Here is a 24,152-nt window from a genome sequence, read left to right as displayed (position 1 = left end):
ACAGTAAACATCCCCTGAGTGGTAGGGGGCTTGGGCCAAAAACAGGTTGGGACGGGACAATCGGTTTATGCAAAGTGACCTTAGGGGTTTGGCCAAAGCATCCTGGTAATGGGAGTTTACCAATTGCTTCCCACCCTGCCCCCAGTTCTCTCAGCATTTCCAATGATCCTGGTGGCTGCTTTTCCCCACATATGTGATTTAGCATCTCCTGTTCCTGGCACCCAAGTGCTTCCTGCCTCCTAGCCTCCATACCATCAAGGACCTAGGACTTTCCATCAGCTGTTTCTACATGAACCTCCTGGCTGCCCAGTGTTCTAAAAGTACATTGTTCTATTGCCTTAGCCTGGAGTTGGGCTGGAAAAGAATGAGAGTTCTCATGTTCAAACCCAACAGGGTTTATTTTCCATGTTCGGGTGATAGCAGAAGTTATTATTATCCTGTGGAACGGGAGGCTTGATGTGCTTGCTGGTCACAGCACTCCTGACCTCCTGGTTCTGCAAAAAGCATTCAGCCATCAAATACCCTAAATGAAAATACACATATGCGATGGCTGCCCATTTGGTGTTTCTGGTTGCTATTTTACATTGAGATCCCAGAGGAAGAACAAGCCTATGCAATTGAGAGGTAAGGAAAGGTCACTCAGCCAGGGCTCAGCAACCTTTTTAATCTAAAGGATCATCATCTCTGGAGTGAAGGGATGAAAACAGATATTGCTTTGTGGTGAGTATCTGCTCTGTGCCAAGCCCTCTTAGGGCATGTACACACCCATGACTTCATATTGTCCTCATACTTACCCTGACAGGTAGGTTATTATTATATCCATTTGGAGAAGGAGAAACTGTGGCACAGAAAGGTAATATGACTTTCCCATCTAGTTAATGGCTATATTTGGGGGAGGAAAAAGGGAGGAATTAGGAGACGAGAGAGAGAAGGAACAAGAAACATTTACAGGGGTGTGTAGGAAAGTAAGTCTTTAGAAGTTCATAGGCTCAAAGCCAAAAGACAGGGCAAGATGATATTAAAGGGCCTCAAAACCAGGAAAAGCTGGCTTTAACCCATCCAAGCAATACTAGGATCAAGATGTACCTTTGATTTAAACTGGCCAACAGATATCACTATAAATGAATAAAGCCTCATTCCTCAAAAGTCTCTGGGTGTCAATTAGGACTGGCAGATGTCTTAGGACAGGTACAGTGGAGACACAAAGGTTTTCTTAAAGATTCATCCAGCCTTACCCCAACCCACTGAGTCAAATGTGCTACTTCAGGCCACTATCTGTGGGAGGTACACAGAGCCTGGAGTCAAAGGCAGATAGGGATCATTAGAGGAAACTTCTGGTAAATATAATTTGGATTTTTACCCATTGCCTTTGACTGAAGTCAGTAATAAAACATTAAGAGTTTCCAGCAAATGCAAATCAAACCCACAATCAGATACTACTTCATACCCACTAATCCACTAGGATGGCTAGAATTAAAAAGTCAGATAATAACAAGAGTTGACAAGGATGTGGAGAAACTGGAACACTCATACACTTCCAAGGGGAATGTAAAATGGCACAGCCACTTTGGAAAACTGTCTGGTAGTTTCTCAAAAGGTTAAACATAGTTACCATATGACTCAACAATTCCATTCATAGATATATAGCCAAGGGAAATGAAAACATATGTCCATACAGAAACTTGTACATAAATGCTTATAGCAGCATTATTCATAATAGCCAAAAGGTAGAAACAACCTAAATGTCCATCAGCTGCACAAACAAACTTTGGTATATCCACACAATGCAATATTATTAGGCCATAAAAGAAAATGAAGCACTGATATATGTTATAGCATGGATGAACCTTGAAAATATTATACTAAGTTAAAGAAATCAGGTCACAAAATACCACATATTGTATGATTACATTAGTGGTTGCATAGGACTGGGGAGTAAGGGATGGGGAGGTGACAGCTAAAAGATATGGGTTTTCTTTGGGGGGATGATGAAAATCTTTTAAAATTGATGTGGTGATAGTTTGCACTAACTGTGAAGATATAAAAGTCACTGAATTGTATACTTTAAATGGGTGAATTATATGAGATGTGAACTACATCTCAATAAAGATGTTTTAAAAATTAGGAGAGGAGGGAAATGGAGGAAGCCATTTTAGCTCATGATGCCATCAAAATCTACTGCAGGCTTCTTAGCCACAAGGCCTATGTTGCCATGGAGACCGCTGCAGAGTGAATAATGTTTGTCAAGTGGGGATAATAATGCCTGCCCTACATACCTCACAGGATTGCTGTGGGTCTCAAATGAAATAATAGATGTGAAGGCACAATGAAACGCTACATGCATACACAAAAATAAGGCATTATTGTTATCAAGATGGCTCCTATTGAATTCAGAATAGCATGCATATTATGATTGAGTGCAACCATGCTACAAAAATAGGTATGTGCTCTGAAGGTAATATGCAAAAATGATAATAATTGGTATATGAGGGTGATAGGATTGTGGATAAGTTCCTGATGTGTCATTTGCCTTTTTAAGAAGAAAACGATGAAGAACAAGATGGCTGCTCTCAGCGCAAATCAGAGGGGATGGGTCTGATCTAAGGGCCTACATTTATATCCTGGCCCTGAAAGAAAATTGGGCAAAGGGCCTCTCTCTCCCACCTTTTTCTTTTACCCCTTCCCAGAAATTATTTCCAGAGATGCCATTTCAGATACTGCTTGGGTGGCAGCACTGACCATATGAATTCCTCTAATCTTGGCAAAGGAGGAACTAACTGTTATGTCTGGGAGGAAGGTCCAAGAACAAGTTGAAATTAAAATAATAATGTTGCAAATCATAATTTTCCATATCCAGCCATACATATGACACTCCCTCAGGATGACCTGCACTATTAGCCCATGACTGAAATGAACTTAAATATCATTGATCCACAGAAGATCTCAATAATACAATTTTGCTCCAATTCAATTGTTTTAGAAAAACACAAAACAAAGTCAAACTAGTTCATGACATGTTTTCATTTTTGATGTTGGTTCAGTTGGAATCAAATGACTATTTGAGTTTGTTGTGGGAGCTCAGTTATTTGCTGTGGCTTGATTTTTGTTTGTGGGCCAGATCAGAACTACACTATGACTTCCCTGGGACTTAGACACTTTTGCCTTTGTGGGCCCCCTCCTTCTTTAAAAAATACTGAAAATTATATTTTATTTATTTCAATTATATCTTATTATTTAATCGCCATATATTCATATTATACAAAAACTTTCTTTTGACCTAAATATGCATCATTTTCTTCTGATTTGAAAAAAAAAAATATTCTTATGGGCCCCTGAAAATAGTGTGAATCACAGGCACTTGTGCCTAATGGAGAAGTTGGCCCTAGGCCAGATGTCTAGAATAGTATGAAATAGAAAGTGCTGAAAAAGGGAAATGGAGAAAGCCATTTTAGCTCATGATGCCATCCTCTCCTATAGAGAGCCACATAGGAATGCTCTGAATCCTATGTGTCTATCTTATCCCCAGAGAATAAGCACAAATTTGGGTTTCAGGAGTAAAATGGCCTTTTTCAAGGCACAGATTCTCCAGAGTAGGAAGCATTTGGCATCTTAACACCAGGACTGGGCTCTGAATGGAAGCTTCTAGTTCTGGCACTTTCCCTAGACCCCAATCACATCTCTACTCTCCAATCACTGCTGTAGTTGACAGCAAAGTTCAGGCATCCAAGAAAAAGTGGTCTGCTCTTGTTGCTGTTGAAGGAGAGAGAGGCCATCTATTGAAAACTTCAAGTCTCTCAGGAAGTTACTAGTATGTGGTTTCCTGCTCTTCTCTCCCTACTTCCTCTTTACCAACATCAGTTCTAAGCCATTCCCCTGGTCCCACTGCCCTGCCTTTGCCTTTCCAAATCTCACCCACATGCCAAAGGCTTCACTCCAGCCCCACCACCACCGGGAAGCCTGCCCTGACCTCTGAAGTCCAAGATAAAACACTCTGGTACTTAGAGTCTGTACCCTCAGCCTAGACTCAGTTCTCTAGATGCCTGTGTGTCCATGGGTGTCCTCATCTTGACTGTCAGCTCTTTGGTACAGGGATCCTATCTTCTCTCTCTTCTGTTCCTCTCAGGGCACTCAGCACACATCCAGCACAGATTCAGTGAAGCCTTGCTGTAGTGCACACTTACTTTAAACCAGGACTAAAAATACTCACAATGTGTCTGGCAGCAAAGACCCCATCGACTATGGCACAACAGAAGGCTGCAATCACACCAAAGCTGATAAAGACGATAGAAGCCACCAACTGTGAAGGGAACAAAACAAAAGTGTCTGTTAGCTTTCCACTCTTGCTGCTTCTGGAAAATAGATGATCCCCAATAGACTGCCAGACAAAGCAGAACTCTGGCTTGCCACTCCATGAGGATGCTCTTTGCAGCCATGCAGGATTAGTGGGAGCTGAGGAAGGGCGAGGCAGAGAAGGGGCTGATGAAGAACCTTTTACATTTTCAGGGCAAATAAAGAAATTCACTCTGTGAGCCTGTGAGCACCAAAGAGCAGGCTTGCTGGTATCCAGCATGCTGTCCATGGCAGAATTTGACTGTGTGACTCTTCCATTCTCAGATTCAGAAAAATGTTGAATCTTTGACATCATGTAGTCCAACTCTCTATTTAATTTATTGTGAAATTAGAGGCTCAGAGAGTGGAAGTGGTGTGTGTGCCCAGGATCACCATCTAGTCCATGCAAGAGTCTGGTGCCCACCAACTCCTAGTCCAATGTTCTTCCCAACCCCTCATAGTGGGCATTGATGAATACAGGGATGATTCTGAGGCCTTGCATAACCCAACATGGTCTTCTGCATCATTAAATAAAGAGAACATTCAACTTAAAACTTAAATGTCAAAGACATTCTACAAAGGTTGAAGTCTCTGACATTGAAGCCTCTGTGTGGTGCATATGAAGAATTTCAAGTAAGAAAAATGTTTGCTTGAACTAGATTGCCCTATTCTCTGACCTTGTTAGACAAAAGAAATATTCCTAATAATTTATCTTCCATTACAAAGGTGGTAGGGAGTAGGTGCTTCCAGGGGCATGGATAGGTGCAGCCTGAGTCCACCATCTACTCGTGTTGAACCTCAGAACTAGATAGATTCAGCGTTTTTCTTCCTTGAGGTGTTTGGGGGATTAAAGGGGGAAATAGCATGGCATTAAGCAGGTCTCCAGGGAGAAGGAGGAACCAGAGCCAAGGCCACCCTAAGTTTCTCCCACCTCAACAGGCTAGGAGGAAATGCTTATCTCCTTTGGGAGTTGTTGAGAAACCTCTCCCCATAAATCTCACTTCACAACACTAAAGAGAATTGGTAAATAATGGATGAACAATGTCATGAAATTGGCATTATTAGCTATGCTATGATCAGCCCTACAACTAAAACTCCCCCATTATTTTGAATAATTTAGGTCCAAAGTGCAAACACAACTGGCAGGGGGGAGTCCAGATGAAATGGAAAACAAGAACTATTAGAACTCCCCTGAGGGCGATTCCCCACATTGCTAGGGGAGAGCATATGATTAGAGTTCTCTGTCCCTAGAGCTATTACATTATCTGATTAAACTTACTGTTAAATAGACCCCATTATCAAAGTCAAGATGCACAGAGACTTATACTGGGGGAGCCTAATCAGGCTACCATCTGACCACTCACCAGGCATCTTGATTTACAAGCCCTATAAAACTACAATATGATTGCAATTCAGTCCATACCTTCTTTTCCTGCCCTCTAGGAGGCTTTCTCAGACGGAACCAGAAAAATACAACAGCTTGCTCTTGTGGGAACTCATTAGGACATAGAACTTTCTAAATTTTAACTCCTGTTATATATGCTCATCCTCCCTTTCAAATTTACGACATACTTAGTTTTGAACAACAGATAATGGAAATACTTTAAGACTCCATATTTTATTTTGTCATTTATGTGCCTCAAGTATATTTGTTCTCTTAATCAAAGTACTCTAGATTATAACTTCCTAAAAGTGGGAACCCTCTGCATAAACTTCTTCAAAAGATTATGCATCAGAGAGGAAGATGTGACAGTCACCAAAAATCCAGGGCTGTGGCAATGAAAATCACAGAAGCAAAGCGATTTTAGGTGAGGATAGTCTCCTGACTGGATAGTCTGGGGCAGTCCTCTGGGAGTGAGGAGGAAAGCTAAGGGCAAGATCCAAAATATTGTATCCCTGTGACTTGAGGAGACTAGCTAGGCCCCTGAGGGAGCATCAGACAAGATGAGAACAAGTCCCAACCACAGAGTCACTGAAAAACAAGTTCCCTGGAGGCTTATGCGAAAAGGCAAAGTAGCAGTTTTTTTGTGGCCCAATTTGGGCAACCTTAAGAAATGTGTTACTGTCAGATGAAGAACTTGATTCTATAGTAATGAAAACTTACCATCTGTCGTTTATTCTCAACGAGGTTGGATCCGATGATTCCAAGGAATGATCCGAAGCCGAGCTGCAAAGCAACAAGGCACACATAGCATGTGGGGAAATGGTCAGCCTGACCGCACAATCATTCAGCTTCTAGATATGATTCAGGTTAATGGAAAGTGACGAGGGTATAGATGCTAAAACCATATGCAGTCGTTACTTACACAAAGTGTATGCCAATGAAAGTATTTCTCCCACCAGTTGCCAATTTTTCCTTGTAGATAGGAATCACGCCTAAAAAGAAATGTATCTCCCAAAAACTAAAAGTCAAAGTCAACCATAGCTTTTCAGAGCCTGCTAATTTCAATTTCAATATTCATTACCTAGCATGTAAGTGGTGAATCAGTAAGAGACATATAATGGGAAAAGCACGAATTATATTCTGATCTTTATCCTCTTTAAAGTGACCTTCCAATCTGATGTATGGATTACAAAATAAAGGTTTGAAATAACAATTTTTGATGCATCTGGCACACTAATAAAACCCAGGAAGTACTTTAGAAATCAGCAAGCACCTTAACCTAAACTTAAAAAAAAGAACAATTTTTTTTGAAAGCCTGTATTTGTGGTTGACCCACTGCAATTTATGTTAGTACTTACTCACCTCTCCTTCCATCTCTGCTTCATTTACGGACAGAAAGCATTCATTAAAGGATGTACAGAAATGGCAGCATAAAACCCTGAAAAACAATTTCCCTATCTACTAGTAAGTGGCTGGGCTGATGGTTTGGTGTAGCAGATCCCACTTTCGTCTCAGTTCTGCCATTAGTGGACTGAGTCTGCCAGTCTCAGCTAAAAATGATCACTAACTGATAGCTGTTGATGGGGATGAAAATGAAAGAAGTAAAAAGTGGTGAGAATGGACCAATAAACCTTAACACAAGTTCAGCAATGTAGTTACATATCTTTTTAGCCTCACTAATGGTCTGGATTTCCATCTACAGCCTTACCTTGGCTCACAGGGGCATCTATTTCAGTTCAAGGTCCTAAACTTTACACATAGGCTTGGAAATCAAATGGACCCATGGACTGGGCAGGAGTTTGATGGGGCACTGTAGGGGGACAGGGTGGTTGTCTCAGAAACCCAAGAATGAAAGGAATGAATACAAATGTACAAAGACTCACTCTGCAGGGCCACTCAGCCAGCAAACCCTCTTGGGAAACAGAAGCTGAAGTGCATAAGGTTGCACAGATCCCATGCCATCCAATACTCTACTAAGAACATCCTCACTCAACAGCTAAACTATACCTATCTCCCACCTGGTCTTATTTTAAAGGTAATTAAAAAGAGTTGTCCTAAAGTATACTGATTAAAACCTGGTTATTTAAAAAATATAAAAAACCTGGTTATCAGACTAGCTTGGCTTCTAACCCCAGCTTGTGTTCCACTTATGTTTGTGCAATCTTAAACAAACTGACTGACCTCTCTAAACCTCAGCTTCCTTATTTGGAAAACAGTGACTGTAGTAGTGGCCCTGTTATAGGACTTTTATAAGGATTAACCAAGATGATACAGTCAAAGAACTTTGCACAGTGCCTGGTACATAGTAAGTACTCAGTAAATATTAATTACTCTTCTAGTGATTATTATTACTGTTTTAAAAAACAATTAACTTTTGAGCAGCTCTAACCTGATTTGAGCTAGAAAATTATATCATTACTAGAGGCCCAATGCACGAAATTCGTGCAAGGGACTTGGCCCTCGCTGCAGCCCTGGCTTTGTCCGGAAGGTCATTCAGCTGTCTGGTTTAATTAGCATATTAAGCTTTTATTATTATAGATTTGCTGTGTTCCATAGTAGACTTGTGTTCTATCTCATCCTCCCCTCCAATATGTTTCACAGCTTTTATTTTTTTTAGGAAGAACTCCATGAATAGTCTGTGCTTATGGAACTCTGGGCCACTTGTGGACATTGTGAGGAAGTTGGAGGCATCTTCTTACATGGAAAATAAATGCTTTTACTGAGTAGTTCAGTTTCCACAGGTATTCACTGAATGTCTCCTGAATGCCAACAGCAGTCTGCCTTAAGATGGGAAGCAAAGACACTAGCTATTTCTGCACTCTCATATGGCTATCTAATGGCAGTGACCAGAAGAGATGGGCTAAAGTCTCAGGGGATTGACTGGCAAGACAAGGCACACTGGGACTGGAAATCCCAGGCAAGCCAGTTACTTCATTCAATTCCCTCACGTCTCCTTCCATTCCATTCTGTTCTACTTCAACTCATCCAATTTTCTAACATTCGCTGAGTATTTTGTCAGATAAATAAGAAGATATGGCCCTGACATCCAGGAACTCATAATCTAGTGAAGGAGATTCAGACTGTGGGTTAAGGACTACAGGTATAAACAAAGTGCTATAGGAGCAGAGAATAATTCATTTTTTATTATATCCTGGCTCTGTTACTTATAAATTGTGTGGCCTTGGGCTAGTCTCTGAACCACTCTGTGCTTCATTTTCCTCATCTAAAAAATGGGACTCATGCCTGGCCAGCATGGCTCAGTGGTTGAGCATCGACCTATGAACCAGAAGGTCATGGTTCTATTCCCAGTCAAGACACATGCCCGGATTGCGGGCTCAATCCCGTGTGGGGCATACTTATCAATGATTCTCTCTCATAATTGATGTTTCTATCTTTCTCTCTCTCTCCCTTCCTCTCTGAAATAATAAAAATATATTTAAAAAGTAAAATAAATTACATTTTAAAAATGGGACTCACAATGTTACCTATAATGCATGGCTACTATGAGGATTAAATGTGATAAGGTACAGGTATACTTCGGAGATATTGTGGGTTCGGTTCCAGACAACTACAATAAAGCCGCTATCACAGTGAAGCGAGTTGTAATCTATATGTTGGTGGAGGTTCTTGCCTTCAATTTGTAAAACACGCAACATCTGTGAAGCATAATAAAACAAAGTGCCATAAAATGAGATATGCCTGTGTGTAGTGTGACTTGCATAAAGGAGGCTGCTAAATACATAGCAGGTCTAAGATTTCACAGAGGAGGAGGCATTTTAACATGAGCTCAAATCATAGGTAGATTCACTAGGCAGGAAAGTAATTATCTTTTGAATCTTGGCTGGAAGAATTCACTCACCTGGATGACAGGTTGATGACCTCAGCAGTGTTGCTAAAACTACTGTACCTTTGAAAAGTATTTTAATTTTGAGAAGCACTTATCCTCCATTTTGGTCATAGTAATGTTATGGAGTTTGGTAGTGCTCATATCATTCCCATTTGACAGGAAAATGGAGGTCTATAGCATTGTATGGACACGTTCCTTCTTGTAGCAAGTTACTGGAAGGGCCAAGACTAGCCCACAGGTCCTATGAGAGTCGTGGTACTTTGAACCATGCTTTGATGCATTTGTGGCCAGTGTTTGTAAGTATAGTCACCTTTATAGCTGTCCCCCCCCAGGGAAGAAGTTCTCTCTGGGGATGGAGTGAGAAGTCCTATTTGAGGAAGAGCTGAGGGGTTGAAAGTAAAGAAAAAAAAATCAACAGAATTTCCTGAAAATGGGCAGCTGCTTCTAATCAACTGTTTGCTCTCCTGAAGCCTCAGAAAAACAATCTCTAAAGAGAACTCTTGTGCACTGTTGGTGCAGCCACTGTGGAAAACAGTATGGAGGGGCCTCAAAAAATTAAAAATGGAACTGCCTTATGACCCAGTGATTCCATTTCTGGGAATATATCTGAAGAAACCCAAAACACTAACTTGAAAGAACATATGCACTCTTATGTTTATTGCAGTATTATTTACAATAGCCAAGATTTGGAAGCAGCCCAAAAGCCCATCCGTAAATGAGTGGATTAAAAAAACCTGTGGTACATTTACACAATGGAATACTACTCAGCTGTAAAAAAAAAAAAGAAGGAAAATTTACCCTTTGCAATAGCATGGGTGGACCTGGAGAGTATTTTGCTAAGTGAAATAAGCCAGTCTGAGAAAGACATATACCACATGATTTCATTTATATGTGAATCTAATGAACAAAATAAACTAAGACAAAATAGAAACAGACTCACAGATACAGAGAACAGACTGTCAAAGGGGAGAATGGTTTGGAGGGCTGGGTGAAAACAGTGAAGGAATTAAGAAACAAAAAACAAAAAACACCTCAGAGACAGACAACAGTATGGTGATTACCAGCGGGAAGGGGAGGTGGGGGTGGTAGAAAAGTGTAAAGGGGGGATAAATGGTGATGGAAGGAGACTTGACTTTGGGTGGTGAACACACAAAACAATATACAGATGGTGTATTATAGAATTGTGCCCTTGTAACCTATATAATATTATTAACCATTGTAACCCCAATCAATTCAATAAAAAAAAACAAAAAAATTAACTATTTTTTAAAAGAAGGGTAATCTCTGTGGTCACCCCTTGAGAGCTACAGGGATTCATGGAACATTCAGACCTTTGGACCTCCAGCGTGATCCCCTATTACATGAACAAATAACCACTTTGCTTTATTTTGGCTACCCTCCACTTGTAGAAGAAAAAAGATAAATCATTAGAAATTAAAGTCAGAGTGTCAAGTGCTCTTTTTGGGCTGGGCCCTATAACCTATGCCTATTTTCATCTATTGCCCCAGAGACCCAGTGCTGAAGCTCAGAAGGATTACTCATTCAATACACAGATATCAATTGGACACTTATTCTGTGGCAGGCACTGTGATTTGGAGTCCAGGAGATGGGGAGGGGTATGACACCAAGACCAATAAGATTCAGCTTCAGGAACTATAAGGTGAACTGGTCCACAATTCCTTTCCATTATCCTGAAATCCACAACGCTCTGAAAACCAAAAGGGCTTTTCATAACTAACTTGGTAGCAAAACCAGACTTTAAACTGATATGAGGTTTTTAAAAAAATCATCTTTATCGGCTTAGTGTAAAAATTCAGTTTATGGTAGAAATATGAAGGTGCTCAATTATGGGGTGTTCCTCACGACCCCACTGGGATGTTAGATAACATATGATATGTGCACTATATTGCCTTCTAAATTAAAAAAGTCTAAACACATCTAGCCCGAATCAAGGGTTCAGATAAGGGATTGTGGACCTGTATAAACATAGCGAAATGAAAATATAGTGCAATATTCCACAAAGCAGGATGTGAGAATTTTCTAGGAGTCATTAGTAGTTGGAATCTATGGTAAGTTCAAATACAGTAGACATCACTGTGGACCCTAGTAGCTGAGAAATGTCCCTACTGTGTCATTAAGTTGGGATAAGACAGAGCATTTAGATATACAGAAAGAGAGAGCAGGGTGAATGTTCCGGGCCAGGGGTAACCATGAAAGTGACAATATCAAGGCAGAAAAGCCCAAGTCATGTTCAGGGGACTGTGAATTAACAATTTTGGCAGAAGAGAGGTCATGGGAAACCAGGCCAAAGGCATCTTGCGAGAGCTTTGAATGAGAACACTCAAGAAGCAACAAGGAACCAATGAAGGTTAGAACCTTCTGGCATTATAAGTCTTATCTCGCAAATCAAGTTTTGCATGTCATCTTTAAATGTACTTACTATAGTAGCAACTTTAATTTAGAATGATCTTATATTTTAGAAACATTTTCAACAAGAGGTGAAGAAAAATTCTGCCTAATTCATAATAAACCACCAAATCCCACTATCCAGAGCTCCTTGTATTTCCTGAGCACTCAAGTTAGTCAAAACTTGGTTGGATTTATCAAGAGTCTTTACCTGTGAAGCTCAAGTCACACTGGCCTAATGAAGGTTTCTGGGCTATTAATTGTTTCTGAATGATCCCTGTTGTCCCTGTCTCCTGATATAATTTTCAGTTAACTGACCCCCCACATCCTCCAAAGGAAATGGGGTAAAAACTCCTGTGTGTGTGGTTTTTTCCTGAAAGAAAACCCAGGCTGGTGTGGGCCTTATCAGTACAACAGCTGGGGAGAGGGTTCAAGAATGAAAGGCGTTCCGCACTGATCCGGTGGCCAACTCCATCTTGTGGGTTGCTTGGGAAACACATTTAAAGGCCTCCCTCTTCTGGATCTAAAGTTACAGAATTATAGGGAAGGAGCAGGTTCTCTCCCCTGCCTTTTTCAGTTTCATACAACCCAGGCTCTTGTTTTTTAGGCCTTCAGAGTAGAAAGTTCACCAAAATTCTTTTGGAATAGGATGTCTTAAATGTGTGAAGACAGTAAAAATGCTAAATTGATGTTTTTCTTTGGAGATTTTAATTTTTTTAAATTGTACAATTCAGCCTGTATAGATGAGTATAATTTTAAAGATGCATGTGTACACGTGTGTCTTAGGGTGATGATACCACATTCTAGCTCAGGTGAGTAGCTAACTCTCTATTACAATGCACCTTGTTGTACAAGGGCATCTCTTTTGGCAAAATAAGTATGCCCTAGAAAAGTTTCACATGACTTAGAGTTATGCAAAAGCTATATTTTAAAATGCCCAAGATCTCAATATTTAAATGAATTGTATGGTAAGTCTTCTCTTAATCTAATAATTGCTCCCTAATTTATCTGTTTTGAAATTTAACTTCTCATATATTGTTAACACATTTAACCAGAGTTCAAAACAGTAGGGTTCCAAATAACCTGAAAATTTTTCACAGTCCTATACAATAGCATTTTATATTCAAAGTGACCAATTTGACAGTATAAATCTTAAAATGCCACATTATGCTCATTCTGGTTTTATTGCTAAGCATACTATTATTTATTGTGTTTTAGTTGCTTGTCCACCTGAATTAGACTTCCCTGAGGTGTTCATTAAAATGCATATTCAGCATGTCTTACTCTTTCAATCAAAGGTTAGCGCAGGAAAAGAAAGCTCAGGTCCTAGGATCCCACCCAGACAAACTAAATCAGGATCTCTGGGGGTAGGGAGCAGAGCTCTGTATCTTCCACATGTTCACCAGGTCATTTCTATGCATGCCAAGGCGGGGAAATTACTGGCTTGGAGTTTATATAGTACCTCTCTAATAGCCAAACTATTCAATTAGTGAAAGTGTCCCATTCCTGGACAAATCTTGATTCTCAGGCACTTACTGTTTCACAGGTATGAATCCTAATTGTATTTGTTACAACATGATCTGACCTATAGACTCAAATGGATTTTTCTGCTTTTCAAACTGTAACCTTCCCCCTTCGATTTCTATAATTAAAACCCTTTAAAAATCAACAGGAACTATAAGAACAAATTTTTAAAGGTTAAACCATGGGGCACACTGTCTGTTAAAGATGGCTCTCCTATTAACATTTCCAGATTAGCTTTTAGTGAAGAGCACACACAGAGACACACGCCCCCACGGCTTCAACTGGCAGCTCTAGCTGAACATCAGGTACTCAAATAACAACAATCATGCACACTCCTTCCTTTGTTAATGTATTCCCACCTAGCCACCCACAGCCAGATCTTCTACAGAGAAAGTTCATAGCCATCCTTCGTGAATAGGAGTTCCTACTCTTAAAGTACATGGAAAATGCTTTTCCTTCACCCATGGAGATTCTGAATTTTGGCTTAAGCCTTATTAGCTCATCAGTCAGAAATATTTCACTAAATGCAGCTACCTGAAACACACAAAGTTACACAGACCCTATAGATTGCTTTTCTAAGCCACCAAAATGCAATCTTCCCTCCCTTTCCTCCCCGCCCGCCCCCGCCCCCCCTTGCTTGTGTTTAAAGGTAAAATCCAATTCTGCTGACGACTGGTTTTCTTGCCTCACCACAGGAAGTGGACTGAGTGAGTTCTCACATCATATGTTTAACAGAGGGCACCAAACTGTGTCTGTGGGACACCTGCTCTTGGCTGGCTAGGGGAGCCCTGCTGGCCCTAAAACTGTAAAGCCACATCCCCAGGCCACCTTCAGCTCCTGGGAGTCCAGCCCACGTCATTCCCTAGCTTTGCTGGGCTCTTGAGGAGGCTGACTATGGAATTAGTGACCTAAGCAGCAGGCGTCAGGCTTGTTCACTGCTGGCTTGTCAAAGGCATCCATCTTTTACCCCTTTCCCTCTCGTTGCTTCTCTCTCCCTTCCCCACCTCTCAAACAAAAAAGAGAGAGAAAAAAAGAAAAGAAAGAAAACAACAACAAATACATCTGAACTCTTTGCTATCCTAAAAAATATATATTAAAAGAATGAACCATCCTAAAGTACCTTCCTGTTTTCCCACAATTACAATTGGGAATTCATTTGATATTGAAAATATGAGCCAAATTCTAGAGTTAGGTTAGCAGTGTGTGTGGATATAAATGAGATTTTGTTTTTCTTTCCTTTCCCCCCCAGCTTTATTGAGGCATAACTGATAAATAAAATTGTATATATTTAAAGTGTACAGTGTGATGGTTTTATATAAAATGAGGTTTTGTGTGCCCTGGCCAGTTGCTCAGTGATTAGAGTGTCGGCCCTCGGACTGAAGGGTTGAGGGTTTGTCAAGGGCATGTACCAAGGTTGCCAGTTCCCTAGCCCGGTAGGGCCAGTGGGGGAAGCAACCAACCACGGTGTCTCTCTCACATAGATGTTTCTCTCTCTTCTCTCTCTCTCTCCCTCTCCTTGCTCCCTCCCACTTTCTCTAGAAATCCTTGGGTGAGGATTACAATACATACATACATACATAAATAAATAAATAAATAAATAAATAAATAAATAAATAAAGTTTTGTATGTAAAGAGTGCAGCAGTTTCCAAAGTGGATTGCATGCACCCTGGGAGTGGGTAAAACAATCCACTGAAATATGGAAATAAACTATTAGAACTTTTGTTTCCTATTTGTTTATTTAAAACTAGAGGCTGATGCACAAAATTTGTGCAAGAGTAGGCCTTCCTTCCCCCAGCTGCTGGCACTGGCTTCCCTCTGGCACTCGGGACCTGGGCTTCCCTCGCAGTCCTGGCTTTGTCCAGAAGGTCGTCTGGAAGGACATCTGGTCTAATTAGCATATTAAGCTTTTATTATTATAGATAAGAAAGAAATTAAGTGTTACAAATATTCAATAAATGAACTGTCATTGGCACCCTCCCTCAATGTGAATATCAGACAACAAGGTGAGCTACCTGAGGGAGGAGGGCAAGTTCCAAGCAGCAAAGGGTTGATGGTGGAGCATTTTATGTGTGACCAATTGTCTTATCTAGTTTTAACTAAATTAGTCACAACAAAATGGACAAGTAGTTCAGAAAGACTCCTGCTGAGAAACCACAAATTGAAGATGATCCTAATAATATAAGCACAAGCCAGCAATAAGAAAACAATAGAGTTGACACTTGTAACTCTTAGGATGAGCTTTTTGTCAGCCACATGGTGAGAGCAACAGTAAAAAACAATGACACTCACTGGTTGAGTTTCGGCCCATGAACCAAGAGGTCATTGGTTATGTTCCCAGTCAGGGCACATGCCTGGGTTGTGGGCTCCATCCCCAGTGTGGGGCATGCAGGAGGCAGTTGATCAATGATTCTATCTCTCTATCCCTCTCCCATCCCATCCTCTCTTTCTAAAATCAATACACACACACACACACACACACACATCCTATATAATAAAAGCCTAATATGCTAAGTGTCTGGTTGTCCATTCAACCAATCAAAGTGTAATATGCCAATGATATGCTAAGGCTGTTCAACTGCTCGCTATGATGTGATTGACCACCAGGGGGCAGACAGTCGACTGGTCAACCAGTCGCTATGACATGCACTGACCACCAGAGGGCAGATGGTCCAACCGGTAGGTTAGCATGCTGCTGGGGTCTGGCTGATCAGGACTGAGTGAGATGGACCAGACACGCCCTGGAGCCCTCCCACGGTTCCTCCCCAGCTGGCCAACCTCCCACATCCCTTTCAGGCCCTGATCGTGCACCGGTGGGGTCACTCGGCCTGGCCTGTCCCCTCTCACAATCTGGACTGAGGGACCCCCACCCCGAATGCACAAATTTCATGCACTGGGCCTTTAGTATGTATATAAAAGGCTAATATGCTAAGTGTCTGATTGTCTGACTGGTCACTATGATGCGCACTGACCACCAGGGCCCACACACTCAACGCAGGAGCTGCTGAGCTCCAGTGACTTGGCAGCAGAGGTTCTTGGGTGATGCACCCCAAAACCAGAGCAGAGGGAGCCCAATTCCTTGCGGGGCTGCGCGATCCCATCTTCAGCCGTGGGTTATGTTGTTTCTGGGGCACTGTCGGCCCTGAATCTGGTTTACTGCACACTTGCATTTGCGTCCCATGTCCTGTATGACAGCAACCTTGCAGAGTGCCCTCTTGTACTCTGGGACCGCTTGGGGGCTGTTGGAGAGCCGATTTTGGCCCAATCCCCGCAGGCCAGGCCAATGGACCCCACCTGCCAGAGGGATCCCACTCACTCCGCAGACTTTGGGGAGGGACCGCAGGAGTTTGGCTCCAGGGTGTGTCTGGCCCCACCCAGTTCTAACCCACCAGCCACCTTCTAATTAATTTCCTTTCAATGTGCAAGAATCCATGCACCGGGTCAATGATGCAATGGCAATCTAATCATCTGGTAAGAAGTCAGACAAAAATATTCAAAATTATCTAGTGGATTATTTGAATAAGGATTTATAGCCACTATCTTAAATGACAGACTTCATGTTATGTGCATATCATTCTTTGTAATTTAGTTAGTGTTAATATAAAGATGTTAAAATTACTGTTTATTTCACTGTATCTAAATTTTGAATGTCCACTTTGTATATTTTATAAACATGTACATAATTTATAAAAAAAACAAATATACATATTTTAGGGATAAATATTCTACACATTTTTCCTGATAGGAGTGCAGGATCACTTTGGATCACAGAGTCCAAGCTGCCAGGGTCCTTAGATTTCAGGTAAGATCAGGAGACTTCTATTATATATTGAAAAGCAGATGCCCAGAGAGAAATGCTCAGAATCACACTGCTACTTAGGGATGGAGATGCTTAGTCCAGTGTTCTTCTTAATGAGCTCAGAGTTGTCTTTGTATATATTCATATAGAGATATATAAAGGAGGAAAACTGAGCAAACATTAGAAACTCAAACCGAATTGAAAACTATTGAAGTAGAACCCAAATGTCTGTAGCCAGCAAGCTACTGAGACCCACCTATGTCTTTTATACTTACAATAACTCCTGGGTAATAACCCCCAACAGTCACATTCTGGGTCCTGGTGGTTGCAGCAAGGCCCACCGTGAGAATTAACACGGACACAATCAGCAAAGTCACGGTGACATAGATGGAGTTTCGTTTCCTCCGATTGAAGGCTCCTGAAAGTACACAGAGAAACTGAAATTGTTCATTTTGGCTGGAGAAGAGATGGACACAAAGAAAAAATTCCTAGTAAGGTTTTCCTTTCCTATTCCAACTGGTAACTGGGGTTATCTCTGGGGAGTGGAATTGTGTGGAAGAAATGGAGCTTCCGTTTTTTTGGCAATCATCAGGTGCCACATTCACAATAAAAATATATATTTCCAGTTTGAAAATAAAAAAAGCAGAAGAAATCTTACCAGTTACATAAAAAGAGCAAATTTTTGTGCTTTCAGCACTCTATAAAAGATGTGTCATACCCACTTAGTAGAGTGTGTTTTAGTCTAAATTATAAGGCATATGATAAATGGGAAGTGTGCGTGTGGAAGTATTAAATGAAAATATTTTAAAGCCAATGTGTAACTAAGAAGGGCTTTTTTCATAAGCTGGAGATATGAAATTTCATTTTCAGTGTAAATATCAGAACCAAGCTAGGAACTGGGATTTTTTTTTCATTTATCTCTGACATTTGCCACCTCATAAACTTTAAAACAGTGTGTTGGCAAGATTTGTCACATAACAAATGTGTGTAATAAAGTAAGTGTTTGGAGGCCATTAGTCCGCAAAGATATGTATCAGGGGAGGTAGATGGAGAGGATTATAACTTATACGTGTATAAGCTTATGTGAGGGTGACATAAATATAAATGATGATAAACCCGTTCTCGTACTCAGTGCTTATCAGACATGATCACACAAACCAATATTTTTTTCGAAAACAGGCTTATTAAGTCAGATAGAAAAATGATATCTAGACTAGCTTTTCAATTTAATTTCTTTTAAAGGAATTGAGCACTGGAGCACTGCAGCACTGCTCCATACTCTGCATTTCTCTGACCTGGGGAGGGGCTCTCAACAGGAAATACCAGGCATGAGTTATCCTATGAGAATCTAGCTCTCTAGTGAGGATGAAGCAGTGGGGAGCCTTCTGATGGGGTCCCCCGCCCAGTGGCTTGACTGTCATTTATGGGCCTAAAAGGGGCCGCTTGGGTCTGTTCACTGGATCCCGTCATTGGGGAGGCCTCACTGTAGCCTCATGAAGCTGCTGCCCAATGAAGCCGCCTAGACAGCACCACTAGGAAGGAGGGGAGAGAGGGGTTGAGGAAAGAGGGAGGGAGGGGGAAACTGTTGGGATTCAAGAGGCCTGGTGGTGGTGAGAGGGAGGGGTGGTTGCTGACCCTTCAGCCCCCAGCAGACATCCCCTTTTATAGGGAAGAAAATAATCGAGAGTGCCATTCTGGATTAGCCCCACCATCCATCTTGTCTTCCCCAGTGCAGTCCCTGCAAGGCTCCAAGGGAGGTGGGAGGGGCTGGCGGTCTCCCCTGACGTCAGCCTTGAAAGTGAGGGCATGACTCATCAGGGTCATTTCTAATAGGATATTAGTCTAAGACTAGTTTACATTGGAATGTAGAAGTGGCGTGAGCATTTATAGGCACCCACGCTGCACCCTATTGCACCCGGGGAGGAGAGGCAAGGAGAGTTGGGAAATGAGGCTCCCCTCCAGTGGTGCCTAAGTCCAGCCTCCACGGGAAAACAGAAAGGACCACTAGAGAGATCTGTGACACCAGGGCCCTTTGTGTGAAAGGGCTATTTGGGATGCAATTGGCAAGCAGACTGATGGTAAACAGGATGAGCAAACCTGGGAGAAACCAGACTACAAGTGGTGCGGGTAGAGGAGCAGGACTTATTTCACCTGTTTACCTTGAAGGTTAGTTCATCCTTCCTCTGGATTTTGAGGGGATCGAAATGATTCTCTAAACCAGGGTCCCTACGTCTATTCAATAATAGATACTACTCAGTGAATCTTTCAGTTGGTTTCACGGAGGGACTTTGAGCTAAACTTACCAATATCACCTCCCGTTCCTGTCTGCCTTTCTCCTTTGTCACTCATACCATCTCTGCCCCAAATTGGCAAAAGAGAGTAAGGGAAACATCTAGATATACCAAGGTTATCTTTGTGACACATGAAAATATCTCTACACCTCACATGTAACCTTAGAGACTTAATTGGGGGAGTGTATGTGTGCATGGTCTTTCTGATTTTTTTTTTTTGTATCACTCGCCTGCTTCTTCCCCACATGGCTTTTGATCCTATTCACAGCCTTTGGGTCTCCTTTGCAAATATCACTCTAACTCTTAAAAGCACAGGAACCAGGTCAGAAAAGTGACTCAGCAAACCACATGGTGTCATTTGAAAATCTATTTTTTTCCCCTGCTTTAGAACCTGAATTGAAAATCCAGTCAGCTGAGAAACCCAGGCAAAGATCCTATAGCTCCACCGGGGCCTTGCCTCTAGTTAGGATTTGCTTTGGGTAAAATTCTTAAGAAAACTCTCCCATCACTAGGTTGAATATCTATTCTCTGTCCCCTCCTCCTATGTCACCCCTTATTTTACACTATAAAGACCATACTTGTGTAAATGAGATCATTTCTAGTTGCACTTGGGGAATGGACCATTTTAAGGAACGCTGGGGGTGAATTCTTTTAAAAAGTGAAGAATCATCCCTCCATTTATCTTTAGTGTTAATTTGACTTAAAAGTCACCTCTACTTAGAGCAAGACAGACCTTTTCTCTGAAGGCGTGGCCCGGTCTCCTAAAAGGCAACTCATGTGTCTGCTTAGGACATTTTCCTGGTGGTGGTTTTATTTTGGAAAGAAGTAGAGCCCTGTTCTTATTATGGTGCTATTTGGGACCTGTTTTAGATGTTCTTGTAAACAGAGGATCATCTCATTCCGAATTTGTCTAGTAAATGAACATATAAAAAACCCTCAAATACTACCAGGTACTTAAATAAAGCAGCAGGCACTTGAAAACAGTGCTTATCACAGTGTTTGATACCTAGTGAGCAGTCAATACTTGTTGAATAAACAAGAGGCAACATCTCAGAATTGCTTCCTTTCTAATAAAACAGGCTATGAGGGGTGTGTATGAATAAATATAGGTAACTTTCATGGAATTGATTTTTTAAAATAGGGCACACCTGATGGCTCTCCAGAACTAAAAGCTTTCTTGCCAACTAGTGTCACAACCCCAATGTCTCTCACTAGCCTGTCTACTTGGTGCCCAGCATATTCCAGTTTGAATAACAACAACCTCCCCTGTGACGACAGCAATGAGAGTCTGAAATCCCATCATTGGCATTGCCTGCCCCCCTCAGTCTGGCAGCCTCCCTGCAGGACTGCTGCAGCCCTCCTTCTCCGCAGTGCCCCACCTCCACCCCAGATTCTTGAGGACCAGGATGCTCAGCTCTAGAAGCACCCAATGATTTGCTGTCTACACCCTTTCAAATACGGCCAGCTTCTCCTTCCTCTGTATTTCCCGCCTGGTCAAAGTCCCCCCACTCCATCCCTACACTGCAGTTTCTGAATCTTGGTCTTTCCCTTCCTCTGAAACCTGTTCAAAAGTCACCTCCTCCAAGTTTTTCTTGGCCAAGCTCACTCTACTGGAATCACTCATTTCATGTCCCTGTGTTCCTAGGTACCTTACTCAGTAAGTATATTAATTATAACTGCTACACTTATTGTAATTGTGGGTCTGGTCCACAACACATCTGATGTCCACCCGTTTCAGGATTATGTATCTGACAGGAACACCAAGGTGTGGGTTGCCAGTAGGTAGGGTGATCGTCTCTGCTCACTTGTGTTTCACCTTGTACATGTTCTTGATTACCCTCCTGATTATAAATTATGTAATCCCAGTGCAGGGAGGATGGGGGCCCAGCATCCTATCTTGTGCACTGACTAATTTGTTGTTGTTGATGACTGACTAATTTTCGAGGCTGATCTTTTGAACTGATTAGCATTTGCTTACCTTAGCTTTGCCACACAGGGGGGTCCCAGGAAGTCCCAGCCTTGAGCATCCATGGAAACAGGTGGCTGCCCACAGAAGAGCCTCAAGGCTCTGCCAGTCTCCCAAACATTTCATTAAAGGCACTGAAATCCCCCCACCCTCATTGGCAAATCTTTGACCAGAGACACCCATCGGTGAATTGCAAAGTGTTATTTGAAGGAGTGCCCTGCTGTAGTAGAGGTGCCTTAGCCCCTGGGGGTGATGTTGCTAAAAGGGGAAAGGGGGTGCTGGGAGGGGATTAAGGGACGCTGGAGTCAGATTACCATCTTTCTATTGCCAAGCACTTTGCTCAGCTCCAAGCTATGGACTAACCATTCATCCCCAGGCAGCGAGTAAGCGAGTAACTCAGCATATAGTGCAGGCACCTTGGTTCAGTGTATCTGTGTGTTTTAAATTTTAAATTTTAAATTTTATTGTTTGGCTGTGGTTGTGTCTTGCCTGTAGGGAGAATCCCCTCAGAAATGCTGCCCTTGGAGACTGACCCACCCACTACCCTTCCACTCCATGCAAAGGAAGATGGTGTTGCCAGAGCTGAGTTAAGTGGGAGTAGCTCCTAAGTAGCCTAGACGCTGATTCAGGCCTGGGCTGCACAGGGCCAGCGCCAGGGAACTCCGGGGAGACTCAGTTGTCCAAAGTGTGAAAATCCATGGTTACCACTCCACTCAGGAATTTGCTCGAGCCCTGGATCTTCGGACTTTCCAAAGAGGGATGCATAGAGCATACTCCCACTCCATAAGGGATCCATGATTCTTTCCCCGCAGTATCTGGACGAAGCCCACTTAACTTCTTGTTGCGCAGACCTTTCAGGAAACACAAGATTGGCCGAAGGCCCCTGGGAGCCCAAGAATCTCTTCTTGTTCCCCAACCCCACAGAGCAGTGTGCCAAACAGCAACATTTTAAGCCCTGGGCTACTAACCTGCCTATTCCTCCCCAACCGGATGGTCAGGCGCGAGGGAGGGGGTGGGCTGCTTGGCAGGTGGTTGTGGTGGCTGTAGGCAGTGTACTGCAGAACCACCCCCCCCACTCCCTCCCCCCTCCAGCCCTCCTGCGCAGCTGCCTGGCGTCTGGGAGCCAGGACAGCTTTGGCGCCACAGCTGGCCAAGGTGAGGAGTGCATTGTGTGTGCGTGTGTGTGCACGTTAGGGAGAGAGCTGGGGGGAGTCTGGTACTGCTGGGTTCTGGTTCAGACCCAAGTCCTTGGCCTCATTTGTACCACGTTGCAAATAACTACGCCTTTTTAAAAAAGCAAATTATTATACTGAATATGCAAAACCAATAAAAGTATGGATTTTTCCCCATCTAGACTATATGAGGCCCCTCCAGTGAACTAATTCTGCTGAGACCTAGTCTTTTGCCAGCAATAGGGAGCTCACAGACTGGGTGCAATCCTCTCCCCGCCCTTCCCCTCCAGATGTTCCCGCAAATTCTTCGGAGAAGACCTGAGTAGACTGGATGGCAGGAATTCAAGACGGAGGGATTTTGCAGAATGCAAAGTATGTTGGAAAGAGAGAATTCGATTTGGTTAAAGTGTATCCGAGGCAATTTTTAAGATTAGGTGGGATCAGGGTTTAACAATCCCCTCCCGCTCTCCTGGGCTCCAAATTAATTTCTCCGCCCAATGAAATCATAGGGCTTGGGAAGGTGCCTAACAGCTGAGAAGAACTGGGTTTGTGTTTTGTTTGTAACTACGAGAAAGCAGCTTTGAGGGGCAGCCAATTTAGTGCCTGGAGGTAGCCATCCCCCAGTTTTGATGAGGAAGGTGTTGAACCAAATCAGGCTAGTGGGTTCCCCCCTCCCCCCGCCCCACCTCTATTCCACCCAGAGAGGGAAAGTGCGATTTCAGAAGATGCGCGGGCTCGCGCTCGATCTTTTTTTCTCGCGCTCTGGCTCCCCCCCCCCCTCCACACTCACGCACATTACATATCTTGTATTTGGATCCGAACAGGAATCAAATTCAAGAAATGTTGATCCTACCACTGCAGACGGCAGGGCTGGGCTGTCCTGAGTGAATCTTCAGGAATTCCCCTCCGGCCAGCCCCCCTCTTTTCTTCTCCCACCCGCCCATCCCCCAGGGTTGCGCAAACCACCCCGTCAGCGAGGTGCAAGTCAGTCCCCCTCCCACTACAGCTCTGAATTTCAGGGCAGCTTCGATGGAGTTGGGAGGGGGCGAGGACCCCGCTTCTTCTAATTATTGTTATTCTAGAGCTCTTAGAAGTGACGCGGACTTTGCAAAGAGAGACCGTCGAATGGGAAAGCGAAGGCGCAGGTTCAGGGGAGTGTTTTGATCCCCAGACAGCTGGGATTTACCACCCGCCTGCAAGTCTGTCGACACACTCACACAAACACTCACACCCACACTCCGGGCAGGGAGATCCCCAGGCTAGCTGGCGCTCCAACCTCAGCGCTTCGCCCCTCCCGCTGGGCGCTCCTGGGGCTCTGGTCCTAGACCAGAGGCTGAGGCGTGCAGACCCACTCTTGAACCCAGCTCCCCGCCTCCCAGGCGTCACGCGCACTCCCTGTCAGAAGGCAGTGCACTCACCCCTCTCCGCTGCCTAGG

The 24,152-nt window shown here is 42.9% G+C and overlaps 1 protein-coding gene across 1 annotated transcript in view; it reads right to left on the bottom strand.

The window, feature by feature from the left end:
- The window catches only part of TMEM255A (transmembrane protein 255A), a 51,558-nt gene extending 31,922 nt beyond the window's left edge, over positions 1-19,636 (bottom strand). Inside the window, exons 1-4 of the mRNA XM_006082328.2 lie at positions 19,591-19,636; positions 17,563-17,705; positions 6,434-6,496; positions 4,208-4,297 (exon numbers count right to left, since the gene is read on the bottom strand). Of these exons, the coding sequence (XP_006082390.1) occupies positions 4,208-4,297; positions 6,434-6,496; positions 17,563-17,705; positions 19,591-19,636 (342 nt within the window). The remainder of the gene's footprint in view (positions 1-4,207; positions 4,298-6,433; positions 6,497-17,562; positions 17,706-19,590) is intronic.
- Positions 19,637-24,152: the final 4,516 nt, after the last annotated feature.

Source organism: Myotis lucifugus, unplaced genomic scaffold, assembly GCF_000147115.1.
Source record: "Myotis lucifugus unplaced genomic scaffold, Myoluc2.0 scaffold_2, whole genome shotgun sequence".
Lineage (NCBI taxonomy): Eukaryota > Metazoa > Chordata > Mammalia > Chiroptera > Vespertilionidae > Myotis > Myotis lucifugus.
The sequence above is the reverse complement of the archived record's forward strand: the minus strand, read 5'-3'. Positions and strand labels throughout refer to the sequence as shown.